Below are 24,946 nucleotides of genomic sequence, written 5' to 3' on the forward strand. Positions count from 1 at the left end.
GCCCACTGTGGCTCAAATTTAGCCTTTGTGCATTTTTCAATCATTCATCAGAAAATACTGCTCAGAGTTTCATTATTCACAACATTGCTCAAAAACACAAGGATTTACAGCAGAATCTTTCTTTCAGATAGCATAGTTTAAATCAGTATTAGGCCTACGTGTCTGTGTGTGTGTTTGTGTGTGTGTGTGTTATTAAAAACATTTTTTACTTCTCTGTCTTGCGGACACGATCGCCTCCCGCTCCGAACCAGACCCTCTCCTGCTCTCCGTTCCCATCCGACTTCAAATTCGGACACGTCAGTCAGTCAGTCATGTTTATTTATAAAGCACATTTAAAAACAACAGCTGTTGGCCAAAGTGCTGTACAATGTATAAACAGGTATCCATAAGACATAAAACAACAAATAAACAATACACAAAGCACAAAACAATGCAATACCACTACAGCCGCTTATGACCGTAAGCAGCAATAAATAAATGAGTTTTAAGCAATGATTTAAAATCAGTGTATGTAGTGTAAGGGGTATACAGTCAAAGACCCAGAACCAGATATGAAGAATGAAGACCCGGAGTCAGAATTATAAAAAATTAAAGAAAAGTTTTACTGAAGATAGTTTGCATTTTCATCAGCAGAAGTCAAGTCAAGTCAAGTCACATTTATTTATATAGCGCTTTTCACAATACAGATTGCATCAAAGCAGCTTCACAGTGATAACATGAAAGTAGTACAACACAGTTCAATAATATTGTTGAATATTAAATATCCCCAACTAAGCAAGCCAAAAGCAAGGCGACAGTGGCAAGGAACCAAAACTCCATCAGATTGGATGGAGAAAAAAACCTTGGGAGAACCCAGGCTAGTCAGGGGCCAGTTCTCCTCTGGCTAACAATCATAGGGTTTTAAAGAAGCTTTACAGTAAGTGCATATCAGAGAGTACCTGGAAAAAATACATTTAGTTAATCATGTAATATTTAGGGGATAACATATCGCCGGCGTTGAGTCGTCTCTTCGCAGGCGTTGAGTCGTCTCTTCACAGGCGTTGGTCTTCTCATCACAGGCGTTGAGGCATCCGAAATCCCCGTGAGAGGCAGGATACCAAACTGGAGCCTACGAACGCCATTTTTCTCGGGACAAGCGTCCCGAGATAACAGCAGAAAGGCAGATGGGAAATAATTAGCATAGCTGATGTTCATAATGATTTCCATTACACGGGAGTAGGTGTTAGAAAACCATAATCTCACAACTCTCCGCAACTCTCCGTCAGCTTCAAGACTCCCACAGGAGTCTTGAAGCTGACGGAGAGTTGCGGAGAGTTGTGAGATTATGATTTCCATTACACGGGAGTAGGTGTTAGAAAACCATAATCTCACAACTCTCCGCAACTCTCCGTCAGCTTCAAGACTCCCACAGGAGTTCGTAGGCCGCCCCTCTTACAGTTACAAAGATCACAGCAGTTATACCATTTCCAAGGTCTAAGCTACGTCATTGCTTACAGGTTGAATGATTCTCATTGGCTAAGAAACATTAAGAGCCTAAACAATTTAACACATGTGAGGAGATAGGGGTGCCTATCGCCATTAGTAAAGATAGTTGTCGTCCACTCATTAGATTTAGGTCTGTGGTGGCCTCGCAGGTTAGAGAAGGGCGCCGGGGTGTCTGGTCCGACCGTCCAGAACCTACATAGAATGTCATACACACACACACACAAATAACAGACACTAGCAAATAACAGCTCCCATCAAGGCTGAAGAGAGTCTGAGCTCCTTATTATCAGTTAAGTATACCAAAACATACTGCTAAAACATTCACTCGTTTGGGAGAAAAACAGATCACTGGCATTTACTCCCAAGGAAGGAAATATACTGGAAGGAATATATTTTAATACAACAATTAAAGTTTGATAGTAACGCTCAATATAGCTTGACCATATGTCCAGCGAAGAATCATATGTGCCCACGCTGCCTTTAGGACCCTCTAACCTTTCTACTGATCCCAGAGAAAGAGACAAACGGCCTTGTGGGTTATGTGGCCTTCGTGTCCTGCGTGTACTACGTGCAATCTCAAAGTAAGATTGGAATGCACCTAAAAGAAACTGGTTACTTGCATCCATGCATTTAAGAAAATATAATTTCACAAGCACAAGAATATAAAAATTATTATGTGATAATGAATATATTTGATTATTGATTTTTATGAAGGAAGTATATAACCATTCAAAATGATATATGATTATATATGTATTTGAAGAGGCAAGGGATTTTGACCAACCCTTCAGTCCCCCGTTTTAGACCAATATGGGGTCCAATACCGCCACGTCTGGTCTAACCAGTGAGGTCACTACGGAAGGGAGGGGTGGTGACGCATGCTCCCCTGACGGGTCACACTTGTCTCTTCACCTCGTCACGGACATGCTGGATACTAAAAATTCCAGTCCCCATTAAGAGGCTCTCCCACCTTCCACTCACAACAGGACATCAATGTCATTCTTCCTCAGTTTATCAGTCAGGTTAAAATTTTTATAAAACACATAACTGATTACGAAACAAGTACATATTTGTTCTCTGGAAGCCAGGCTAAATAAGCAAGCACTATTGCTGTATTCCTACTAGCATGGGCTAGATCCACAGTCACTACTCAGATCCTAAATAAAGACATTGTCTATAATCATGAATACCAGAATATATGCACTAGTTTTTTTTTTATTTATAAAATTATGATTTCCAAATCCATTTATTATAAACAAAGTTGGATGGTTAATCCATTATTTTCACTACCCCTTTTATAGACCCTTTATGTTTAAAACACAATGGTTGTCTAACTAAAAATAAACAACAAACAATAAAATATTAATAATTAAGACCCATAATAATCGATGTAAGCACTTTAAGTCTTTACTGAAATCATCCTTCAGTTTACAGTCACATAGCATGTACCATTTTAATTGTATAACATCTTATACCCTTTTTTGTTTGTTTCAAAAATAGAAATAAAATAAAACAAATTCACATCATCATTTCAGTCATTATTTTACCACTAAAATATAGGATCGTTCCCCATTCTGCTTAATAAAGCTTTTGTTCATTCCTTATCCTTATATCACTTGAATCCCTGTCAATCATACAATGTCTAACCCTAACCTTTTTCATACCATTTAAACTTAATTTGACTTCCATAAACCCTATCAGAAATTGTATTTTCATTACATACATTTTCTTCTACTATATTTCTTCCATCTTGCCCTAAATGCCAGTTCCTTCTGCATCCGAGTCTCTCACCACTGTCAGCCTAGTGACACTTAAAGTTCCCTCGTTAGGGGAATCATGGTATTTTATTAATTCTTCAATACTCTTGTTTTCTTATCATTAGCTTCAACTTTATTTTTCATTATAACTACTTCTCACAGTATTTGTCTCAGTTCCACTTATCTTTACAGTTTTACAGAAACCAAAATATTATGTTACTCAGATCCCAGCCCACAGCCATATAGCTGCTTTCTCTTTTTACCTTTATTAAACTGTAGTTTTCTTAGACATCTAATGTCATACATACATTTAAGGGATTGAGAAATAAAACCTTTTCTTTTTAGAAGTTATATTCACTCCTCCTTTATTCGCCCTCCGGCCTTTCAATAAAAATGAGGGAGCTCACTCTGGATAATTTGGATAGTGACTTAGCCAATGTGCCACTTTGTCTCTCTGCCGTCAAGTCTATATATATATATCTTTTTTTTTTTTTACGTTTATCCTTATGATCCCACCTAGTTGTCTATTTAAATTTAGACCCTCAGTTGAATTTAGACAAGAGTTTTACCCCATAATGGACGGCAATCTTCTTTACAATTCCAATTTATATAAAATACTAATCCAGAGAGTAATTCAGTTCAATATCATAAATGACAAAAGCATTCATAATTACCAATAGCAGACAGAGCTGGAAAACCACTCCAATTAAAGCTCGTCCCATGTTCTGCATTGTCTTTTCATCAGATTGTCTTAGAATTATCAACTTTTTTTTTTAAAGTTGGTCATTTCACTTAACCCATCTGTAATGATAAAACACTAATTCCAGAGGTTAATGACACAATATCCTCAAAATCAGGAAATAATAGTACCCCAAACTAATACATACAAGACATAAAGTGCTGTCACCATCACACGCACTCATACTAGACACACATATGTTAACTGTTCATTTTCAATGTTCATTTTTCTTTATATTATTGCTAAAAGATTTAAATTTTAAATAAGATTTTAAACTTCCCATTTTCCGGTAGCTTCTACCTAATTTTACATGGTCTCCCAACCAGTTTCAAAGCATGTCTTGTTCATTATTCATTAGAATTTAACAAGGTCAGCTGGGTTGTTTTGTTTCATTATCATTATTTTGCTTCAGCTTGCTCTAGCAGGCCAATAATGGAAAGACAGACACAGTTACCATCCCTTCCTCTGCTCAAGCAGTCTCTCTCACTATAAATAAATAATCTTTTTCAACAGCCTTCTAAGGCTGTAACTTAGACAAAATGTAATATTAAATTAATTACAATAACCTTTGACCATTCACCTTGTTATCCAGACTTTTCTCAAATCTACAAAAGCTGTCTTCATCTTTAGCCACCACCATGTCTAACGACCTTCAGGAGTTAAAACTATGTCATAGACCTATTAGTTCAAAATCAACACTATGATTTTCCTTGCCCATAAGGCAAACCAGTACATAAAAAGTTTTGCTACTGTCTCCACAACAACTAATGGGAATCACTTCATGGCCTCAGCTGGCTCTTGAAAGCCCACTCCTGTTAGCCCTTTATCTATAATCTCCATCAGGGTGTTTTCCCCTGGCATATTTGCAGACGCTTGTCACAATAAAAAAACAAGCCATACAATGAATGCGGTTTCTGGTGATTGGTATTAGAGGAACACTCACGTTTCGGGGTCAGACTGTCTGTAACTCCTCACAGCTCATCCGCCCTAACGATAAAGGATGCTGCTGGCCTCACAGTCATCCGCTCCACTCTCATACCTTTCTCACATAAACACCTCCATCTTGAGATGCCCAGTGACTTTACGTGATCCACTCTGGCTTGGGTTGCCCCCTGTCTGGCCAATAGAAGGTCTTACCCGTCATCGAGATGGCCACTCGTGCCCACTGGTGACCGCTCTTTCCCATCACAGGCTGTTTGCTTCAACAGAACTCAGCTGTTTTCTAGAGCTTAGGAAAGGCACGTTCAAGAGTCACCAGAGCCATTCGGATTGCCTAATAGTGTTCACATAGGGAGACAGGTCAATAACAACAGTATTTAATCACTTAAATCCATTAACTATCTTAAAAGCAGCAACCTAGCTACTTGGATTATACTCAGTGAATTTAGATCACAACCGTACATTCAGTGTACATTTCCGTCGGCCCCTCCCCCGTTTCATGGTGGGGACTAAGATCAGACAAAGAAGTTACGGGTCCTAAAATAACCTAATCAAAGATGTCACTACAAATAGCTTATTATCACTTATGACACCGACTCAGGTAACAGCTTTTACCTGACATTGACTGAGAGAGAGACATTGAATGAGAGAGGGACTGGTACACTGCACTCTGAACGTCTAACTTTATCTACCATCTTTTAACTCTATCCCAGCTTAAGGCATCTTTGCCAGATATTACATACGGTTTCAAATAAACATATTATTTATATTTGTCTTTTGCCCACACATCAGGAAATTTAGGCATTACAAATTTCCACTCAGATTGAGTCTGTTGCACTGGCAGTTTCAGCCACAGCACACATCAGATTCAGATAAGCAAACTGTTTCCTTACAGCCAATAACAAACTTATCTTTTGAAAGCAAAACATCAGCTCTGTTCTTTTCATGGTCAACACTAGCAGGCCTTTTTTTGTTTAATCAAATGCCTTTCAACACATTTTACATTTAGCAACTGTTAATTCAGTAGCCTACTGCTTCTGCTTATTTGTTCTTACATAATGGTAATTATTCTAGTTCTCAATAACGTTTCACATTTCTCAATCTCAATTTTAATTGTCAAGTTCTCAACCATAGTTTAATATTTGACTTAAGATTTCTCTTGGAGTTTATCAATCTCCAATTAGTATTCACACTAAGTTTGACGAGGCAAGCACTCTCTGCTTGTGATACTTTTGCAGTTATTGTAAATCATCTGTGAGATTAGTCTCTCTATATCATCTAAAACCTTTTTAAAATGTTTAATTACAACACAATCATCCTTTAAGTTACTTTGATATATTTTGCAACTCACATTTGTTGGAGTCATTAATTTTACATCAACTTATAAAAATTACTATTATAGATCTTTTCTTCAAAAGGATTCACTTTAAGACTTCAATCTTTTGACCTTGTTTTATCTCTTGTTCTTTCTCAGACGACAACTTTAATATCGTCATTTAAACACTGATCTACTTTCAAACTCACATTATTACCAGAAATGTGTTGTCATTTTATCACATTTTTAAACACCTTCTCGGTGGGAATTTAGAGTTACGTATTAAATGGTCCTGATGACCACCATTAAAACACTCTCTGTCATCTGGTGGGTTCATGTGTCAGCCTCAACGGCTCCAACTTACTGCACGCCCTTGAAGCAGTGTGTCCCATTCAGGAATGCAAACAGAGCTACTGATTAAGCAGTTCTCTGTATTCTTTTACAGTCCACCAGTGGCTGATTTAATCATAATAACCCAATCATAATCTTCATCATTATTATTGGCAGAACATTAATTTTCATAAGCTGCAAAATATTGTTTTCACAAAGTGTCTGTTTAACTTTAGTCGCTTGTCGAGGGAAATTATCCCTGACCCAGAATTTCTTTCACTTGCTTCTTGTAATCATCGTAAGCAATACGAGGCTAAACATTTTAATTTTTCCGTTTGTTTGTAGCCAGTCAAGTTTTTTTTTTAATTTCCAATCAGAATCAGAATCCTGACTACCATTTACTTAATCATTTCTGCAAATTTATTTAAAGTGAGGGCTTTAGAGCACAGCTGCTTACAGCGTTTGCTTTTCCTGTCTCACTATTTGTTTCAGGACTCTTCAGGTTACTGATTAAGTTATTACATTTTTTTTTTTTTTTTTTCATATCTTAATCATCGTTCATACTCACCTGAAGTTATTGCAGAAATGGAGGCGGCGATCTTTGAACAACACAGCTTGGCTTCTGCGTGATGAAACTGCAAAGTATACTCCAAAATCACAGTTACATATACTGGTCCATGCCAATTTGGGTCACAACTTTTTAAATTTTTCTCTCGGAATTGTTCCTGATGCATCCCTGGCAAACAACCCTATTATTGTTAGTATCCCTAACTGCCTGATTCACTTCACTAAGTTCGGGGATCCCCTATCTGAGATGGAAGAGATTGAGCAGGTTTACGGTGCCACTGGACCTCTAGCCCAGGGACGTGCTCTGCTGGGGTGGTGCTACACCAGTAATGCCCAGCGGGGCCCCCACAGAGCACGCTTCGCTTGCGCTGTCTGCTGCCGTTACCCTTAACGACGCTCTCAGCGACTTCTTATACTGTCAGCAGTATAATTAACTTACTCCTTCACTCGCCTCATCGGAGTGAAGCTTCACTCGCCTCATCGGAGTGAAGCTCTCCCGCTCTCCTTCAAAATCTCTTCCAGTCAGACAGCCCTAACAATTAACAAAAGCTTACTACCTTGTTTGTTGATTTGCCAGGGGTGTCACCGAGAATAATTGCCCGCATCCTCCACCATAACTGTAAGGGGTATACAGTCAAAGACCCAGAACCAGATATGAAGAATGAAGACCCGGAGTCAGAATTATAAAAAATTAAAGAAAAGTTTTACTGAAGATAGTTTGCATTTTCATCAGCAGAAGTCAGCTTCAAGACTCCCACAGGAGTTCGTAGGCCGCCCCTCTTACAGTTACAAAGATCACAGCAGTTATACCATTTCCAAGGTCTAAGCTACGTCATTGCTTACAGGTTGAATGATTCTCATTGGCTAAGAAACATTAAGAGCCTAAACAATTTAACACATGTGAGGAGATAGGGGTGCCTATCGCCATTAGTAAAGATAGTTGTCGTCCACTCATTAGATTTAGGTCTGTGGTGGCCTCGCAGGTTAGAGAAGGGCGCCGGGGTGTCTGGTCCGACCGTCCAGAACCTACATAGAATGTCATACACACACACACACAAATAACAGACACTAGCAAATAACAGCTCCCATCAAGGCTGAAGAGAGTCTGAGCTCCTTATTATCAGTTAAGTATACCAAAACATACTGCTAAAACATTCACTCGTTTGGGAGAAAAACAGATCACTGGCATTTACTCCCAAGGAAGGAAATATACTGGAAGGAATACATTTTAATACAACAATTAAAGTTTGATAGTAACGCTCAATATAGCTTGACCATATGTCCAGCGAAGAATCATATGTGCCCACGCTGCCTTTAGGACCCTCTAACCTTTCTACTGATCCCAGTGAAAGAGACAAACGGCCTTGTGGGTTATGTGGCCTTCGTGTCCTGCGTGTACTACGTGCAATCTCAAAGTAAGATTGGAATGCACCTAAAAGAAACTGGTTACTTGCATCCATGCATTTAAGAAAATATAATTTCACAAGCACAAGAATATAAAAATTATTATGTGATAATGAATATATTTGATTATTGATTTTTATGAAGGAAGTATATAACCATTCAAAATGATATATGATTATATATGTATTTGAAGAGGCAAGGGATTTTGACCAACCCTTCAGTAGGTGCAGACTTTATGTGTAATGGCAGATTGTTCCAAAGCTGTGGGGCGGCCACTGAAAAGGCCCGATCTCCTTTTAATTTTAAACGAGTCCTCGGAACAGTCAACTGTAGACTACTGGATGACCTGAGATTTCTAACAGCATTATGATGAGTTGAAAGGAGATCCGAGATGTATAAAGGACCTAGTCCATGCAATCCCTTATAAACAAACAACAGCGCCTTAAACTCAATACGTTGTTTAACTGGGAGCCAATGAAGAGAGAACAATACTGGTGAAATATGCTCTCGTTTCCTTGTTCCTGTTAACAGTCTTGCAGCAGCGTTTTGGACAAGTTGAAGACGTGACAGTAAAGACTGTGAAACACCCAAGTATAGTACATTACAGTAGTCTAACCTTGATGAAATAAAAGCATGTATCACAGATTCCATGTCTCTGGGTGTTAAAATTGCCTTAATTTTTGCAATATTCTTTAACTGATAAAAACAACTTCTGACCACACCATTTATCTGTTTATCAAAAGTCAGAGTTGAGTCAAAAATAACACCCAGATTGCGAACGTGTGTATGGATATTTGTAGTTAAAGGTCCCAAATTACTGGCGACCAACTCTGTAAACTTAGATGAGCCAAAAATTAAAACTTCCGTCTTGGATTCATTTAACTGAAGGAAGTTGGCGGACATCCACTGTTTGACGTCCCTCAAACAGTCAAATAAACACTTTAAGCCAGAATCGTCATTTGAGTGTAAAGGAACGTAACACTGAGTATCGTCTGCATAACAATGGTAAGATATATTATATTTAGTAAAAATAGTATACAGCGGAAGCATGTATAAAGAAAATAAAACAGGACCCAGGATCGAGCCCTGCGGAACCCCATATTTAACTGGTTCACGAGGTGATAAAAAACTGCCTATCTCTACTGAGAAGGTTCGGTCCTTTAACCTCTTAACCTTCTCCAGAGCGTCGGCGCACTGAAGCGTTTTTTTATTTATTTAGTTCAAATATACTATCAGATTTAATGTTATACCTTGACAAACTATACATCATTAAAAAGATATAAGACTCAAGATTCAGTATTTGACCACTATTGTATTCTGAGAAACTTATAGTGACAGTTATGTCTTAATTTGTGTCAGGAGTTATGAAATGAAAAAAACGAGTCGATACCTTTAATATGAATTATGAGCGTCAGCTGGTCCATTCATAAAAAACACTCCGTGCTGTCCTCATGATAGCGATTCACAAAACAACGTCCCTGAGGGCTTTTAGCTCAACAATGTGCAGATGTGGAGAAATATTGATATATTCTCATAGATTCACATCATATTTCTATAGACAGGAATAATATTTATTGAATTTATACCCAAATGCGTCGATGTAATCATAATGATCGCTTCTTCCTGAGATGTGCTGTGTTTTCCATTCATACCAATAGCATGGGGGCGCTATTATGTCCAATAAAATTCCATATATGGATCATGAAGAAGACCCATAGTCATGTGACATTCCAGGACGTCACTGAGTGATACAGAAAGTACAGAGATCGCTGTAACATGCAGATAAAGATGTTTTGAAGACAATAAACATGATTGCAATGATATTTGAGTTACCTGTGTTCTTCAAGCCATGCCAGGTATTTCATAATAATAGATTATATTTATAATGTAATGCTAATCGATATAGATTTCATCATTGTTCAGAACACTAAATAATACATTTTCTGTCTGATTTTTTTTTTATCTGAAGCCAAGTTAGATCACAGAAGATTATTTAAAACACTAGACTTGCGTTATATAGTGAGTTTGGAGCGCAAACATAGTTTTAATCTCATAAATGGTCGTGTATTGATGGTGTGCTAAGCTAACATGCTAGCGAGCCCAGGCGCACCTGCCACGAGCAGTTATTGTTTTATGATTTTTTTCTAAATAGGAATGCTTACTGAAATGTTTCAGTGCATTTGATACCAGTTTCAAATATTTAGTGAGAACTTTGATAAAAGAAATTAGGGTTTGAAACCCTATGAATAGCTTGTGAATAGCCAGTCGTTAGTAGCTATAATGCAGACAAAAGAAATGCATATTTAGAGCCATAATAACCAGTCTGGAGAGGTGTAAATGTGTGCAGGGGAGACTGAGACTGAATGGGGCACCACAAAACAATAGAGACAATAGACTGAATAGATGACTCAGAAGATGACTAAACATCAGTTTGCTAATAGAGTCTAATCAAAATAAAGTAATTTGACATGATCTTGAAAAACATTTAACTAAATACAGAGCTTTATACTTATCATTTTCAGATTTTAAATATAAAATGGTCAGACATGTGGCTTTAGCTGCAGTGCATTTCTAGATTGCTCCAGGGCCAACTTCAATTTTATTTTCATGAAGATGTTTCATAAAAATAAATTTCTAATAACTTTACAAAACTTTGAAGCTATTTAAAATTGTTTTTTTCATTATGACAATAATTAATTCTACATTTACAATAAACAACCAAGTGTCAGCTTTTAAATGAGATCATACTTGTGCTTTTAGTGCAAAGGGTTCATGAACTGTATCTGTTTTAGTTTGGGTATGTCATTTCTGGGGATTTTTCAATAGTGGGCTTGAAGCTTAACAGGTTAAATATGAAGCAAACCAATTCAAAGCACAACCTTGAATCCCTATTTGCTGTAAACGATTTAAAAGAATGTCATGATCGAGAGTGTCAAATGCCGCGCTTAGATCCAGCAGAATTAAAACAGCACATTTACCAGAGTCGACGATCAAAAATAAATCATTTAAAACTTTAAGTAGTGCAGACTCTGTGCTGTGTTGTGGTCTGAAACCAGACTGATATTTATCCAAAACACCATCTTTATTGCTCCAATGCCCGTCTTTATTGCAGAGTCTGCATATGGTACAGTCCCTGAACGTATGGTCGTTTGAAGTACACACAAAGCACCGCCATTTCTGTCCTCTCCTTTGTTTAGTTTTAGGCTTGTTTGTTTTCGCTGCTTCTGCAACTGCTCGCGCTTGTGCGTCTCGTGCTGCTTTTTGTACTGGTCTTGGGATCGGACTCGGAGAGCAGTCGAGATCGTGGTTCAGCTTCATGGCTCTCAGTACAAAGACAATCTCGGTTTCATTTTCGAAAACTGATGTATAAAAATTACCTAGGTTTTTATTAGATGACCCCATTTTTGGCTGAATCTTCTCTCTTGGATTTTTTCTTTCCGCGCGTCAACAATCTGTCTGAACGTCTTCAGCAGACCCCGGTTCTGTCACCTCGATCCGGCAAGGTTAGCAAATATGCTCTGTAATAATGGTTTACTCAAGGCATAAAATTGGTCCGACTCCCTCAGGTGCCAATTAAAAACAATTTTGTAAACCAATTAATCAGTCGTGATTATTTCGTTCACCGCGGCTCCTTCGTCCGCTTTACGAGCTAGTTTTCGGCATAAAATTGGCTTGTAGTGACGGGTCGCTCGTGACGGCTCCTCCCCAGTGAGTCGACTCAAATGAGCCGGCAGTTTTGCTCTTCTCTCTCAATTTTCAAGGTAAGACCAAAGCCTGTTGCTTTGGGATGATCAGTCGTCAAAAATTGTCTTCAGGACCAGAAAGGAAACGTCGTGAGATCATCACTTCTGACACCAATTGATAAGGCAAAATCAATTATTAAACAAAGAGCATCATAGTAAGAGACATCAGATTCAAATTGTACTCTAAAAGATGTTTATTCTTTTAGAGGAGGTTGTTTACAAAAACATTCCCCGACAGCTACCTCGTGGCATGAATAAGACCTGCCAGTTTTTTGCAGGCAGCACATTATATAGTCTTTTGCATTGTAAAAACCCCTTCTTCCCAGGCAGGTCAAATTGTCCTTTGTTCTTGAAAAGTCAAAAGGTCTTCATTTACAACCTAAATTACCTTCTGCTCCCCTGGGGGGCAGAAGGTGTGGGCTCTGTATTCTCCCTCTTAGATGTCTTCTCGTGGGTTTTCCAGCTGTATAAACATGATACAGAAAAACAAGATTCTCTGTTCTCGTAACTCAGGAATAAGGAGCCAAAAATCAAATAGAATATAAAAATTCCATAACAGTAAGAATAATGTTTCATAGTTTGGAGCGGCTCGATCACTTCAGTAAATGCCCTCTGCACGCGCTGTGAGTTTGAGTCACTCGCCCTGTGGGTTTGAAAAGCAAAATGTGCCATTCAAACCCACAGAAATCTCATTCCATAACGTCGTAATGTATGGAAACGTTTGAAGTAAAAAATTTATATAGCCCTACACATATATGCCTACAAGGCACAACAAACTTGGTGTTCATATATATATAGTGTATGTATTTAGTCAATTTAATAATTTTAACCAGTAAAATCTAAAACGTATTCCCAAAATCGTGCAGCCCAATAGTTTCTCTTGATATCAGCATGTTCACGTGGTTTTCTTTTCTTAAAAAAATATTTTTAAAGGGACCAGATTTCACTCATGAGTCCTGCTGACTTAAACATTCACGTCTCTGTACATGAACATGAACAAAAAATGAAACACCTTGGAGATGACAGGTATGTAGCCTAGGGCCTACTATGTTTTAGGAATGGCACAAAGGTGTTTGACTGACCAAGTCTCTGTCTTTAGATCAGTGTGTTTACTAATGTGCTTTTTTGTCATTTGTTGTGTATCTTTGGATTATGTTGTGTTGTAAATAAATCCAAACAATCTAAAAGCAATTCTTTTTTAAGTCTCCCCTCATAATGATAGCACCTTATAGGGCCATTAGGGGAGGGTCTTTGTCTTTCTCAGGTGTTAAAACACTCAATATTAATGGCTGGTTAACGCCTCCACGCATAATGCTTTCTTACACAAAACATGTCTTACAAGTTTTAAATCTATATATTGTCTTATCTGAATGAGTAATCAGGATGATTTTCACATAGTTTTGAAGCAAATATTCTAGGCTACGTGATACAAATTTCAAAAGTCTTGTGAAGAAATAATTAGTATGGGTTTCATGACATTATTTCAGTGACAATATTTTTTCGTTTTTTCACAAACCACGCATAAACGTCATTATCTCAAAACTAAGAACTTTTACATACATGTTGCTGACATATTACTGTAGCAGAGTTTGTGCTGAATACAGTGTAATCAGACTTTTGCCATGAAAATGTCACAAGTATCAGAAAAAAGCACAAATGTCAGAGCATGTCAGAACACCTCCAGGACCCAGAAAACACCTCGGGCCCCAGAGGGTTAAACTGGGACCAGGTGGTGAGCCTGCAAGCGCTGCCTGGAGGAGGCAGACCCAGCCCTGGCTTTCTCTGTCCGTCCGCTTCATTGCGGTTTTACATGTACAGAACGCAAGCCTAAGGACCTCAGACCAGCTCTTATCTGTTTAGGAAATCAGCAGAGAGGGAAGGCTGTTTCCAAGCGAGGTTGGCCCACTGAAATGTGGCTCCCTTCTTCTTGGTGAATTTCCCGAGATGCACATGTCCACTTAGGTGGTGAGCTCCTCTTAAATGAGTGTGTGCTCCCACTCAGGCGTTGACAAAGAGTGCTTTGCTGACAGATATTCTAGAGTTGGGGGCTGGGCGACACCTTAGTTGAACCGCTGCTTCCCGTGGGCTCCCTTCACATGAAGCCAGTTTCACTGTAAGCCCAGTTTGTTGTGTCGGCTTGCTGCACCATTCCCCTCCTATGGACTGGATACGTGCGCAATTCTTGCTCCAGTTGAGTTCCCCTTTTTAGCCGAACCCTGTCGAGTTCCTCCATACCCCTCGGCAACGGACGTGGCGGATCGTCCGAAGCCAGGCCTATCACTCGTATGCACTGGTGGAACCTGTGTTAGGCTGGGTCCATATGCTGTGATCCCTACGGCGATCCCATATGTGTATTTTTCCACGGTACGGCTCCCTGCGGCGAGCCCGTGTCTTCCCTTGGCAGAGCCTGCTCTGCCGTCACTGTCTGGTTGAGTCTCCCCCCTGTCTTAGGCTGGAGCCACCCCAGTGACATTCCATATGTTGTACTGCCCGGTCATCCGCCCAGTTCATATGTGTATTCTCCACGTTTCCTCCCTTCGGGCAGGATGTGGCTTCCGCAGCGTCCCTTTCTTCCATGTACAGGGAACGCTTTCCCAGTGGTCCTGTAGGAACAGCAGTGACTTCCCTGGCCTAAGCCCTGTACCTTCCCACCTTAAATTGCGGGAGGATCTGGAGGCTTTTGTCTAGGCACTGGAAGGTGGCAGCTTTAGTGGCGTGTTCAATGGTTATCCCCATTCAGTCGACTTCGACTACGTCTGACGTTCTCGACTGAAAGGGAACGTCCTGGTTGCGTATGCAACCCACTGTTCCCTGAAGGAGGGAACGGAGGACGTAGTCCCCTTGCCACTACCGCTGGACCACCGCTGACTCCGAGTTACGCTCGGCTCCTCAGCGAAAAAGCAACTAGTGCGTGCATCCACTTCCGTATTTATACCCACGGGGGCGGAGTGTGTGATGTCATCACGCACGCCAATTCCCATTGGCTCGTTCAATAGTACTCGAAGATGATTGGCTCCCTGGTGTGATCCCCATTCAGTTGACGTCGAATACGTCCTCCGTTCCCTCCTTCAGGGATCAATCCTTCCCTTATCAACTTGTCCCTTACATATAGAGTATTTTGGGGTAGATTTTGGAAAAAACCCTTATACAACTTTGAAATGATCTTGTTACATGGCTGAGCCTTGGATACTGCTAGAAACACCATTATTATTCCTGACTCAGCTCTTGACAGTACTCCTGGTTTAATTTTACTTTCGATATAATGCCTAACTTGAAGATATCTATAAAAGTCGCTTTGGTTAAGCCCACATTTTTCCTTTAGTGAATCAAAGCTTTGGATTTTACCCTTGTCGAAAAGAGCGTGATAACTTGAGATTCCTAATTTAGCCCAAATACGAAATCGATTGTCTATTCTGTTTGGGATGAAGTCAGTATCAAAGGCACACTATCTTAATGGGCCAGTTGTTCAAAACATTTAATCTGGATCAAAATGATCCGGATTTGGAAATCCCATTTTTTCCTATCCAGGATCAGGTAATCCGTTTTACTTTTATGCCGGTTTTTCAAAGCAACATTGGACTGGATCACCCTGATCCAGATACACAGTTTTCAAGATTACCAAATCCGGATTACCAGTGCTCTAAATGGGACAACATATCACAATGTGGGCTACCAGCTATGTAAAGAACAGGTAGAAGAGCCAACTGTAGTAAGTCACTGTAAGTGTTTCTTGAGACAAAACACAAAAATAACATAAACATCCACTTCTAATCATAATTTATTTTATGACCCACATCTGAACCACAACAAAATAAACAACAAACATACATTAACAAATACATTGTGGACATTTTGAAAACATCTTAAAAAAATGAAATGGCTAAATATCCAATAGTTAACGAAATAAAGAATGTTCAGGGTTCTTCTTCATCTGAGGAGGAGAGATCAGCATTTCCAAGCCCCGCTTTTAGGAGGTGGATCTGAAGTTTCGCTTTGGTTTGCTGTAGTTTGGTCAGCTTGATTTGTTCCTCTGCCAGGAGTATCTGTGCTTCTGCTCTTTCAGTTTCTCGTTTAAGAAGTGATTCATAGAAATCATCATTTTTATTCGGCAAAGGAAGCTTCAAGCCTCTTTTCTGAGCTCCTGTGACTGCTGGCTCTACCAGTGAGGATCTAGGTTGTTCTTCTATAATAGGGCTGACTCTGAGATCCAGAATTCATTCATGAATGTTTCCTCTGCATTAGGAGGAACTGGCTCACTTTCCTCCACAATTGTAGGCTCACCATCCCCTACAACACCTTGAATCCCATGCAGAGCTTTAGAGTTCTCACCTCCGATAATGTCCAGAATCACATCTGTATTCACCTTTCTTAAAGGATTTGTTGCCTGTTTGGGTGTTTTTTGCTTCAGCAAGGTCCTTCATTACTCTGGCCCTCAGATTCTTCCATCTAAATTTCACTTGCTCCAAGGTCCTCTTCTGGCCAGACCCCATTGCATTTACATTCTGGGTGATTTCAACCCAAATGTCTTTCTTCCTTTTGTTAGTCACCATTCCACCTGCAACAGAGCTTCCTACTATTGAGGCATAATGGCACTTAACACCCTCCAGCAGTGCATGGGTTTCTGCAACAGTGAAATTAGGTCCTTTTGAGTCCATGGTTTCACCGCTTCTGTTGTAGTGAACATAGTATTTAGGCCTTGGGCATGATTGATTTAATTGAACACAAGCCACAGCACGTCAGCCAATTGGTGTGTGGGTATTTGACAGCATCTTATATTCAGCCTTTCTCAGAGGACTTAGAGAGAGGCACTGACATGGCAGGTATTGTCCATCGCTACCACCGTGTTGGTGGAAGAGGATACCGTCAAAGGGTGTATGTTGAGCGTGCACAACCACTGGAGCAATACACCACTGAAGAACTGTATGCTCGCTTTCGCTTTGGGAATGCTGATATTAAGTACATTGCAGACCTTGTCAGGCCAAAACTTCAACGGAGAACCCGAAGGAGTCACAGTCTGTCTGTGGAAGAACAGGTCCTCATTGGTCTGCGCTTCAATGCATCTGGGACTTTCTACCAAGTTGTTGGTGATAATATGGGAGTGGACAAATCAACTGTGAGTGATGTAGTGAAAGCTGTGTCAATTGCATTGGCCAGCCTGGTCAATCAGTTTGTTTCACTTCCAAAGGATGTCCAGATTGCCCAGACCAAGCACAAGTTTTTTCTTTTGGGGAACATGCCCAATACTATTGGGGTTATTGACTGCACTCATGTGCATATCCAAGCACCTCATGAGAGGGATCGGGAGTACATCAATCGAAAGGGGAGGCGCAGCATCAACATCCAACTTGTGGGCGATGCTGACCTCATCATCACAAACTGTGACGTGAAGTGGCCTGGGTCTGTTCATGATGCACGCATCCTAAGAGAGAGTGCTTTATACAGAGAGCTCCAAACCAACCGACCGGATGGCATAATATTAGGAGACAGTGCCTATCCACTCCTACCATGGCTGATGACTCCTTTTCTTGCAGCAACCACACCTGCGCAGGCACGCTTCAACACTGCTCATTGCAAAACAAGATGTGCAATTGAGCGTTTAAATGGAGTTCTGAAGAGACGCTTTGCATGCCTTAACTACTTGCGAGTGGAACCACAGGGAGCATGCAACATAATACTTGCGTGTATCGTCCTGCACAACATCGCTACCAGGCGCAATGTCCCTCTCTGTGATGATGTTTATGATGCACCTGAGCCTGTTGAAGAACCAGACCAACCTCTGGTGGTCTGTCAGAATCAGGGACTGACTGGACGTATAGTAAGGGATGCAATTGTTAGACATTATTTTGACAGGCTCATCTCTGATGATTGTTTCTTTGAAATTAACGGTGATGAATGACCGAAAAATGTATATATTATTTTTGTTTGTTATTGAAATCTGTTTGGGGGATTATTTCATGGGGACAAGATAATTTTTATTTTATTTTTACTTTACTATACTGAATAGCTTAATTGTTAGCCCATGTCTACTTTATCACTGTTACGACGGTTACACAAGTCAAGTGCAAAATATAAATAAAAGTATATACACTAAATGATGCAAATGTATTATTTGACCAATTTTAAAGTTTTACTACATTTTCTTCCTGAAATCCACCTTGAAATCCTACCCCCTGTTGGGATCAGGATAATCCTGTTTTTTTGGATCAAAGTTATCCAAATCCCACTGACAAGTTTTGAACAACACAAACTGAAGGTTTGATCCAGATTAAAACTAGGATTGGATTCCCTGATCTAATCTGATTTCAGATTCCTTCTTTCCCTTTTGAACAACCCATTTTCAAGATTTGATCCAATCCGATAACCAAAATCCGATCAGCTTACCTTTGAACAACTGGCCCAATATTCTCGATGCGTCATTCAAACCCCCTATTTTCATTGTCAAATGCCAAATTGTAAATGATACCTTGATCCATGGGTTTGTTTCCTTATTCATTCTAGTTCTTAGTTTGTTGCAATGAGGGCAGATAACGGGGACTCATCCATCATCCCTCGCTCTTTTTCAATCCATTTTGCTAAATATACTGGACTACTCCAACAGACTAATGGCCTTAATTGGGCAGCATAGTAATAGTATTTTACGCATGGAAGACTTAACCCACCATTTTCTTTTCTTAACTGTAGCATTTTAAATCTTATTCTGGGTTTTTTACCCTGCGATAAAAATCTAGATATTAATTTATTCCATTCTAGAAATTGTTGGTTCGGAATTTCCACCGGAAGTGTCTGATAGAGATACAATAATGTTGGTAGAATAATTATTCGCACAGAGTCAACTCTGGAATTTAGGCTGAATAGGGGGATAAGGTTCCAACGTATTAGGTCAGATTTTATTTTCTTAATCAAAGGGCCAAAATGTTTATCAAATAAGTCTGAATAGTCTCCCGATATGCTTACTCTTAAGTAATTAATTGATTTAGTATTCCAATTTAAATTATATTTCTCTTTAATTTGTCTTGGTGGAATAAAATTTAGTGTTAGTACCTGGGTTATGGAAACATTGAGTAACCCGTTATAGCCTCATACCCCTTGAGAAAGTTAAATAGTGTAGGGAGGGAACTTGTGAATAACAATATATCGTCCGCAAAGAGAGCTAATTAAGGCTCTCCCGACTCCATTTCTATCCCTTTAATTGAATGGTTCTGCCTAATCCATTGGCTCAGTGGTTCAATAAATGGGGCAAATAGAAGTGGAGAGATGGGACATCCCTGTCTTGTGCCTCGCTCTAATTGAAATGGATCTGATAAATCCCCATTCATTTTAATCCTTGCACAAGGTTTATCATACATTGTCTTAATTATTTCAGTAAAGTTCTGGTGAAATCTGAATTTTGTTAATACTTTATATAAAAAGTTCCATCTTACTAAGTCGAAGGCTTTCTCTGTTATATATATATATATATATATATATATATATAGATATATATATATATATATATACACTTGTTTTTTTCCCCTCACTCTGTTAATATTTAGTGCACACTTTTGGGACTACTGCTATTGTGACTAAGCTATCATTTCTTGTACAGGACCGTTATTACCATCATGCCTCGTCACACTGCTTTACAGACACGCTTGTTTTGCACACGGCACTCAAACACAGAACCAGGAAACAAGAAACAGTTTCAGTTCAGGGAAAGAGAAACTGAAGTGTAGTTGAGCTGTTGTGTGTTTGTGTCTCTGTATTTATGCAGTAAAATGGCAGAAGCCAGGTTTTCTCAGGATGAGTTCCTGTGTCCAGTGTGTCAGGATCTCCTGAAGGATCCAGTGACCATTCCCTGTGGACACAGTTTCTGTAAGAGCTGTTGTATTACAGGCCGCAGGGATCAGGAGAATCAGAAGAGAGTCTACAGCTGCCCTCAGTGCAGACAGACCTTCAGAAGAAGACATGCTTTAGCTAAAAACACCATGCTGGCTGAAGTGGTGGAGAAACTGAAGAAGCGTAAACTTCCTGCTGACTGTTACGCTGGAGCTGGAGATGTGCAGTGTGACGTCTGTACTGGAAGAAAACGCAAAGCCATCAAGTCCTGTCTGGGGTGTCTGAACTCTTACTGTCAGAGTCACCTTGAAAAACATGAGAGTTTCTTTAAAAGAAAGAAACACAATCTGACTGACGCCTCTGGACGACTGCAGGAGATGATCTGCCAGAAACACGACAAGCTCCTCGAGGTTTTCTGCCGCACTGATCAGAAGTGTATATGTGTGCTGTGTATGATGGATGAACATAAAAACCACAACACTGTATCAGCTGCAGCTCAGAGGACAGAGAAACAGGTATGAACTTAAAGAGGTCCCTTATGCTTATTTACAGGTTCATAATGTTGTTTACGGGGTCTACTAGAATACATTTAAAGCATTTAATGTCTGTTTTCACCCTTTGACTGAACACTTTCAGTTTCTTTAAAAACTCGCCTTTTGAAAATCGCCATCTGTATGATTGGTCAGCCGCTCCAGTCTGTTGTGATTGGTCTACTGCTTAACGTTTGTGTCTGAAATGTAATGAAATGTAATAAAACTAGGAGTAGCGATTTGAAATTCACAATGGATTTTGACAGGCACAAGATGAACTTCTTAGACATTCTTATTTACAGAGACTTGAATAGACTGGGATCTAACTTATATCGAAAAAGTACTGACAGAAATTCTATTCTTCATGGACAATCTTTTCATCCCATTCCACTCAAGAAGAGTCTGCCTTTGTCTCAGTTTAGTCGCATTCGCCGGATCTGTAGTTCTGATAGTGATTTCCAAGCCCAAGCATCTGATTTGGAAAAACGTTTTCAACAGAGACAATACAAACATGAATGGATTACTCAAGCACGTAACCGTTTTGAAAATACATCGCAAATTGACTGTCTCTGCAACACCAGATCCAGAACTTCTGAGTCTAGAGTTAACTGTATTGTCCAATATTCACCTCTTGGCAGAGAGTTCGAATCCATCATTAAAAAACATTGGCACATTATTGACTCTGATTCAGCACTTAAATGCTTTACTACATCACCCCGCATTGTGTACAAAAGAGCACCTAATCTCAAAAATATGTTGGTGAGAGCTCATCTTCCACCATTGACTCCACCACATTTTTTGCAGTCTATTCCCTTTGGTAATTACAGATGTGGCAACTGCACTCAATGCAACTTTACACATAAAACCACCACCTTTAATCACCCATGCACTGGAAAACTTTATGATGTCAAAGGTGTGATTACTTGTAACACAAAAAATGTTATTTATTTACTTAAATGCCCGTGCGGCTTGGCCTATGTTGGTAAAACGACCAGGTCATTGAAAATAAGGATCTCAGAACACAGATCAAACATTCGTAATCATGACATCAAAAGCCCAGTAGCGGTGCACTTTTCACAAGCCTCTCATAACGTTTCTTCTCTCAGATATTGTGGCATTGAACTTGTGAAACAGCCCTCCCGTGGAGGAGACGTAAATCGTCTGTTGCTTAAAAGAGAAGCATTCTGGATTTATACCCTGGACACTTTAGCTCCAAAAGGGTTGAATGAAGACTTTGACCTGAGGCCATTCCTGTAAATAACTTATGTCAATGAAAAAGAATTTTCAACAAATTTTGTAAATGTTGTGCGATCGTTTTGCTGATTTGATATATGTAACACACCATTGTGGTATTCTTTATGCATTTACATTCTGGCTCATCTATCATGATTGTTCACAGTGGTAGAGATACTTTTTCAATAAATATATTTTTTTAGGCTGTGCCTTAAGCACTTTAGGTTTTCTTAGCTACCAAATATATTTAATAGATTTTTTTGTATTATAAATGTTGGTATATACTTAATAGATTTTCTAATAGATTTTCTTGTATTATAAATGTTGGTATATACTTCTTACATATTTTTATCTGTTTGTCTGATGTAATTGTGCTTTCACTTGATTGGTTCTATCATGGATGTATGTGATCATGTGACCATGTATGGCTGTATATAAGGAGGTGTGTCTCTCCACTTGTTTATGTCTGATGAAGGGCTGGGCCCGAAACGTTACACGAGGTGAGCAACTATTAAAACTCGCTTAGGAGCATCTTCTGGTGTGCGGACTCATTGTTTACCTCTGAAATGTAATGCACCTTAAAATAAAGAAAACATAAACGGCTTACCAAAGGGATGCCGGAAGAACTGTCGCTGTGACGGTTCAATGACAATAATAATAATATGTTTATTTTTTATATCGCCTTTCAAGAACCCAAGGTCGCTTCACAAAATAATACAAACAGTTGACAGACAATTAAATAAATAGATGATGGAGGCAACGAATAACTATAAATAATTAACATGAGAAGTTAGATAATCAAAGAAAACATACATTTTGATAAAGAAAGCATGTAACATAAAAAAACGAAAAATTGGAGGACAGAGAAATAGAATGGAAAATAATTATTTACTGAGCATGGTGAATAGTTTTGAGCATGGTGAATAGAAAGTTTTAAATTGAGATTTGAAGGTCTGTAGGTTAGGGGTGGCACGAAGATCAGACGACAGCTTATTCCACAGCTTAGGGCCTACAACACTAAAAGCCCTACCACCCACAGTAGAGAGTTTATACCTGGGTACAACAAGCAAATTGTCATTGCTAGATCTGAGGGTCCGAGCAGGAACATATGGTTGCACTAACTCAGCCAGGTATTTAGGTGCAGGGCCATGACAGGCTTTATAAACCAAGACTAACAGTTTAAACTGGATGCGATTGACCACAGGAAGCCAGTGAAGTTGGTAAAGGATATGAGTGAAATGTGCAGATTTTTTGTTAAAGGGGTCATATAATGCAGTCACACGGTCGAACGGCTCGATTTGAGGCAGGGGAAAACATATAAGGAGAATAAAACAAAAACGCTGGATAGATTTTTATCATTATATGATGGTTGTGTACAGGCACTGCCAACACACATTTCAGTACAATCAACTTGAAAAAGTGCATGTACCATTATATGACCCCTTTAAATGTAAGGGCTCGAGCAGCAGAGTTTTGTACCATTTGAAGGCGATGTACAGTTGGTACTCAACCAGAATAATATTTTACTGCGGGGGTAAAATTGGGGTGTGTATTTGCTGCCTTTTACCACTAAGAGAGGCACTACAATCACAGACTTTGAAAAGTGTCAGTTTATTCTCTCTATTGCGTAATCTGCCGCGGCTCATTGAGAACTGGTAGCTGATAAATTCAAGTGAAAAATTTTAGCTAAACGACTTCTTAATCACAATACTGAAATTAAAGTACAAATTTAGAACTGAAACAAATGTAGGCTTCAATTATTAAGTAGGTTAAACGTTAACATTGTGTGCCCAGTTTTTCTATAATCTCAGGTTATGCGTTTATATAATAGGTAGGCTGTTATACTTTGTTTTAGTTAATCTACTAACAAATTAAAATAACGGTGAAATAAATTAGGCTTAAACAAAATGATCGTTTAATTTAAACATTGTCAGCACTTGCAAACCGATGTTAGTTGGCCGTAGTTGTGTTTTAGCATTCTTTATTATTTTAAGAATTAAATAGGCTTACAGTAGATTGTAATGGTTAGCACAATTTTATTTAATAAATAATGAAAACATTTCAACATAAAACACTGTAATAGAAAAATGTTACATCAATAAGGCTTTGCATGAGCGTGAGATGTTCAGCGTTCAGACGATAGCTGTGTGGGTGGGGCTTTGAGCGTTCCGAGTTCGAATCTCAGCTTTGTCCTCATACTTTTATTTGTAGTTTAAAAGGCTATTTGTGAAAAACAAACAATAAAAACTTCTGAAATGTTAATTTATTAATTCGAAACACTTTTCGCAGGTTTGTTATTCATTGTTTGTCATTTTTATTAATAGGCGTTTAAGACGATAACATTGCAGCCTACATGCTGTTAACCGATGTTGGCCGACAGCGTTTATGTTTTAACGTTCTTGATGCTTAAATAGGTAACAGTCAAGCATTTTGTTTAATTATTATTGGCACATTACAACATTCATTTGCTACATTCCAGCAGAGCCTCTGTTGCGCTGCACAGATGACAAAACCCGAAGGTGCTGTTGAAGATTATCAGCCGATCGCACCAGAAAATGAAGATTATAAAGCTTGTCTTTAATCTGCTAAATTATTGTTGTGTGATTCATGCACGAAATTGAGATGACTGACAGTGATACCCAAAAAACAGAAACAGAACAATAGGCCTAAAGTAAACAACTCAGAAAAAGACTCTTAACATTTTGTTGACTTGGTTACAAAAAAAATTATATACTAACTAAATAGTATTGCTTTCAATATTAACCCTCTGGGGACCAGGGTGTTTTTGGGGCCCTTGGGATGTTTTGACATGCACTGACATTTGTGCTTTTTTCAGTTATTTATAAACATGTTAATGGCAAAGGTGTAAATTCACTCTATATAGCACAAACAGGGCTACCATAATATGTTAGCAACATGTATGTACATGTTTGTATTTTTAAGAGAATAATGTTTATGTGTGGTTATTGAAAAAAATTAAAATGAAAGTTGCTGAAATAAGACCACAAAACACGTATTGATTATTTATTCACAAGACTTTTGAAAATTGTAGCACATAGTCTAGAATATTTGCTCCAAAACTATGTGAG

General features: G+C 39.0%; 2 protein-coding genes across 2 annotated transcripts in view; both read left to right on the top strand.

The window, feature by feature from the left end:
• The first annotated feature begins 17,092 nt into the window (after positions 1 to 17,092).
• Positions 17,093 to 18,175, top strand: LOC130070867 (putative nuclease HARBI1). The gene has a single exon (XM_056235413.1). The coding sequence runs from the start codon at positions 17,093 to 17,095 to the stop codon at positions 18,173 to 18,175; it is 1,083 nt and encodes a 360-aa protein (XP_056091388.1).
• A 1,777-nt stretch (positions 18,176 to 19,952) lies between these two features.
• Positions 19,953 to 24,946, top strand: part of LOC130070305 (tripartite motif-containing protein 16-like) — a 35,290-nt gene continuing 30,296 nt past the window's right edge. The window contains exon 1 of the mRNA XM_056234661.1: positions 19,953 to 20,609. Coding sequence (XP_056090636.1) covers positions 20,034 to 20,609 — 576 coding nt within the window. The 5' untranslated portion in view covers positions 19,953 to 20,033. The remainder of the gene's footprint in view (positions 20,610 to 24,946) is intronic.

Source organism: Rhinichthys klamathensis, unplaced genomic scaffold, assembly GCF_029890125.1.
Source record: "Rhinichthys klamathensis goyatoka isolate OS25496 unplaced genomic scaffold, OSU_Roscu_1.1 h1tg000018l_1, whole genome shotgun sequence".
NCBI classification, from domain to species: Eukaryota; Metazoa; Chordata; class Actinopteri; order Cypriniformes; family Leuciscidae; genus Rhinichthys; species Rhinichthys klamathensis.

What these genes read in the sequence shown, in the direction of transcription:
- LOC130070867 (XM_056235413.1), top strand. Translation starts at nt 17,093, where the DNA reads ATGGCAGGTATTGTCCATCGCTACCACCGTGTTGGTGGAAGAGGATAC.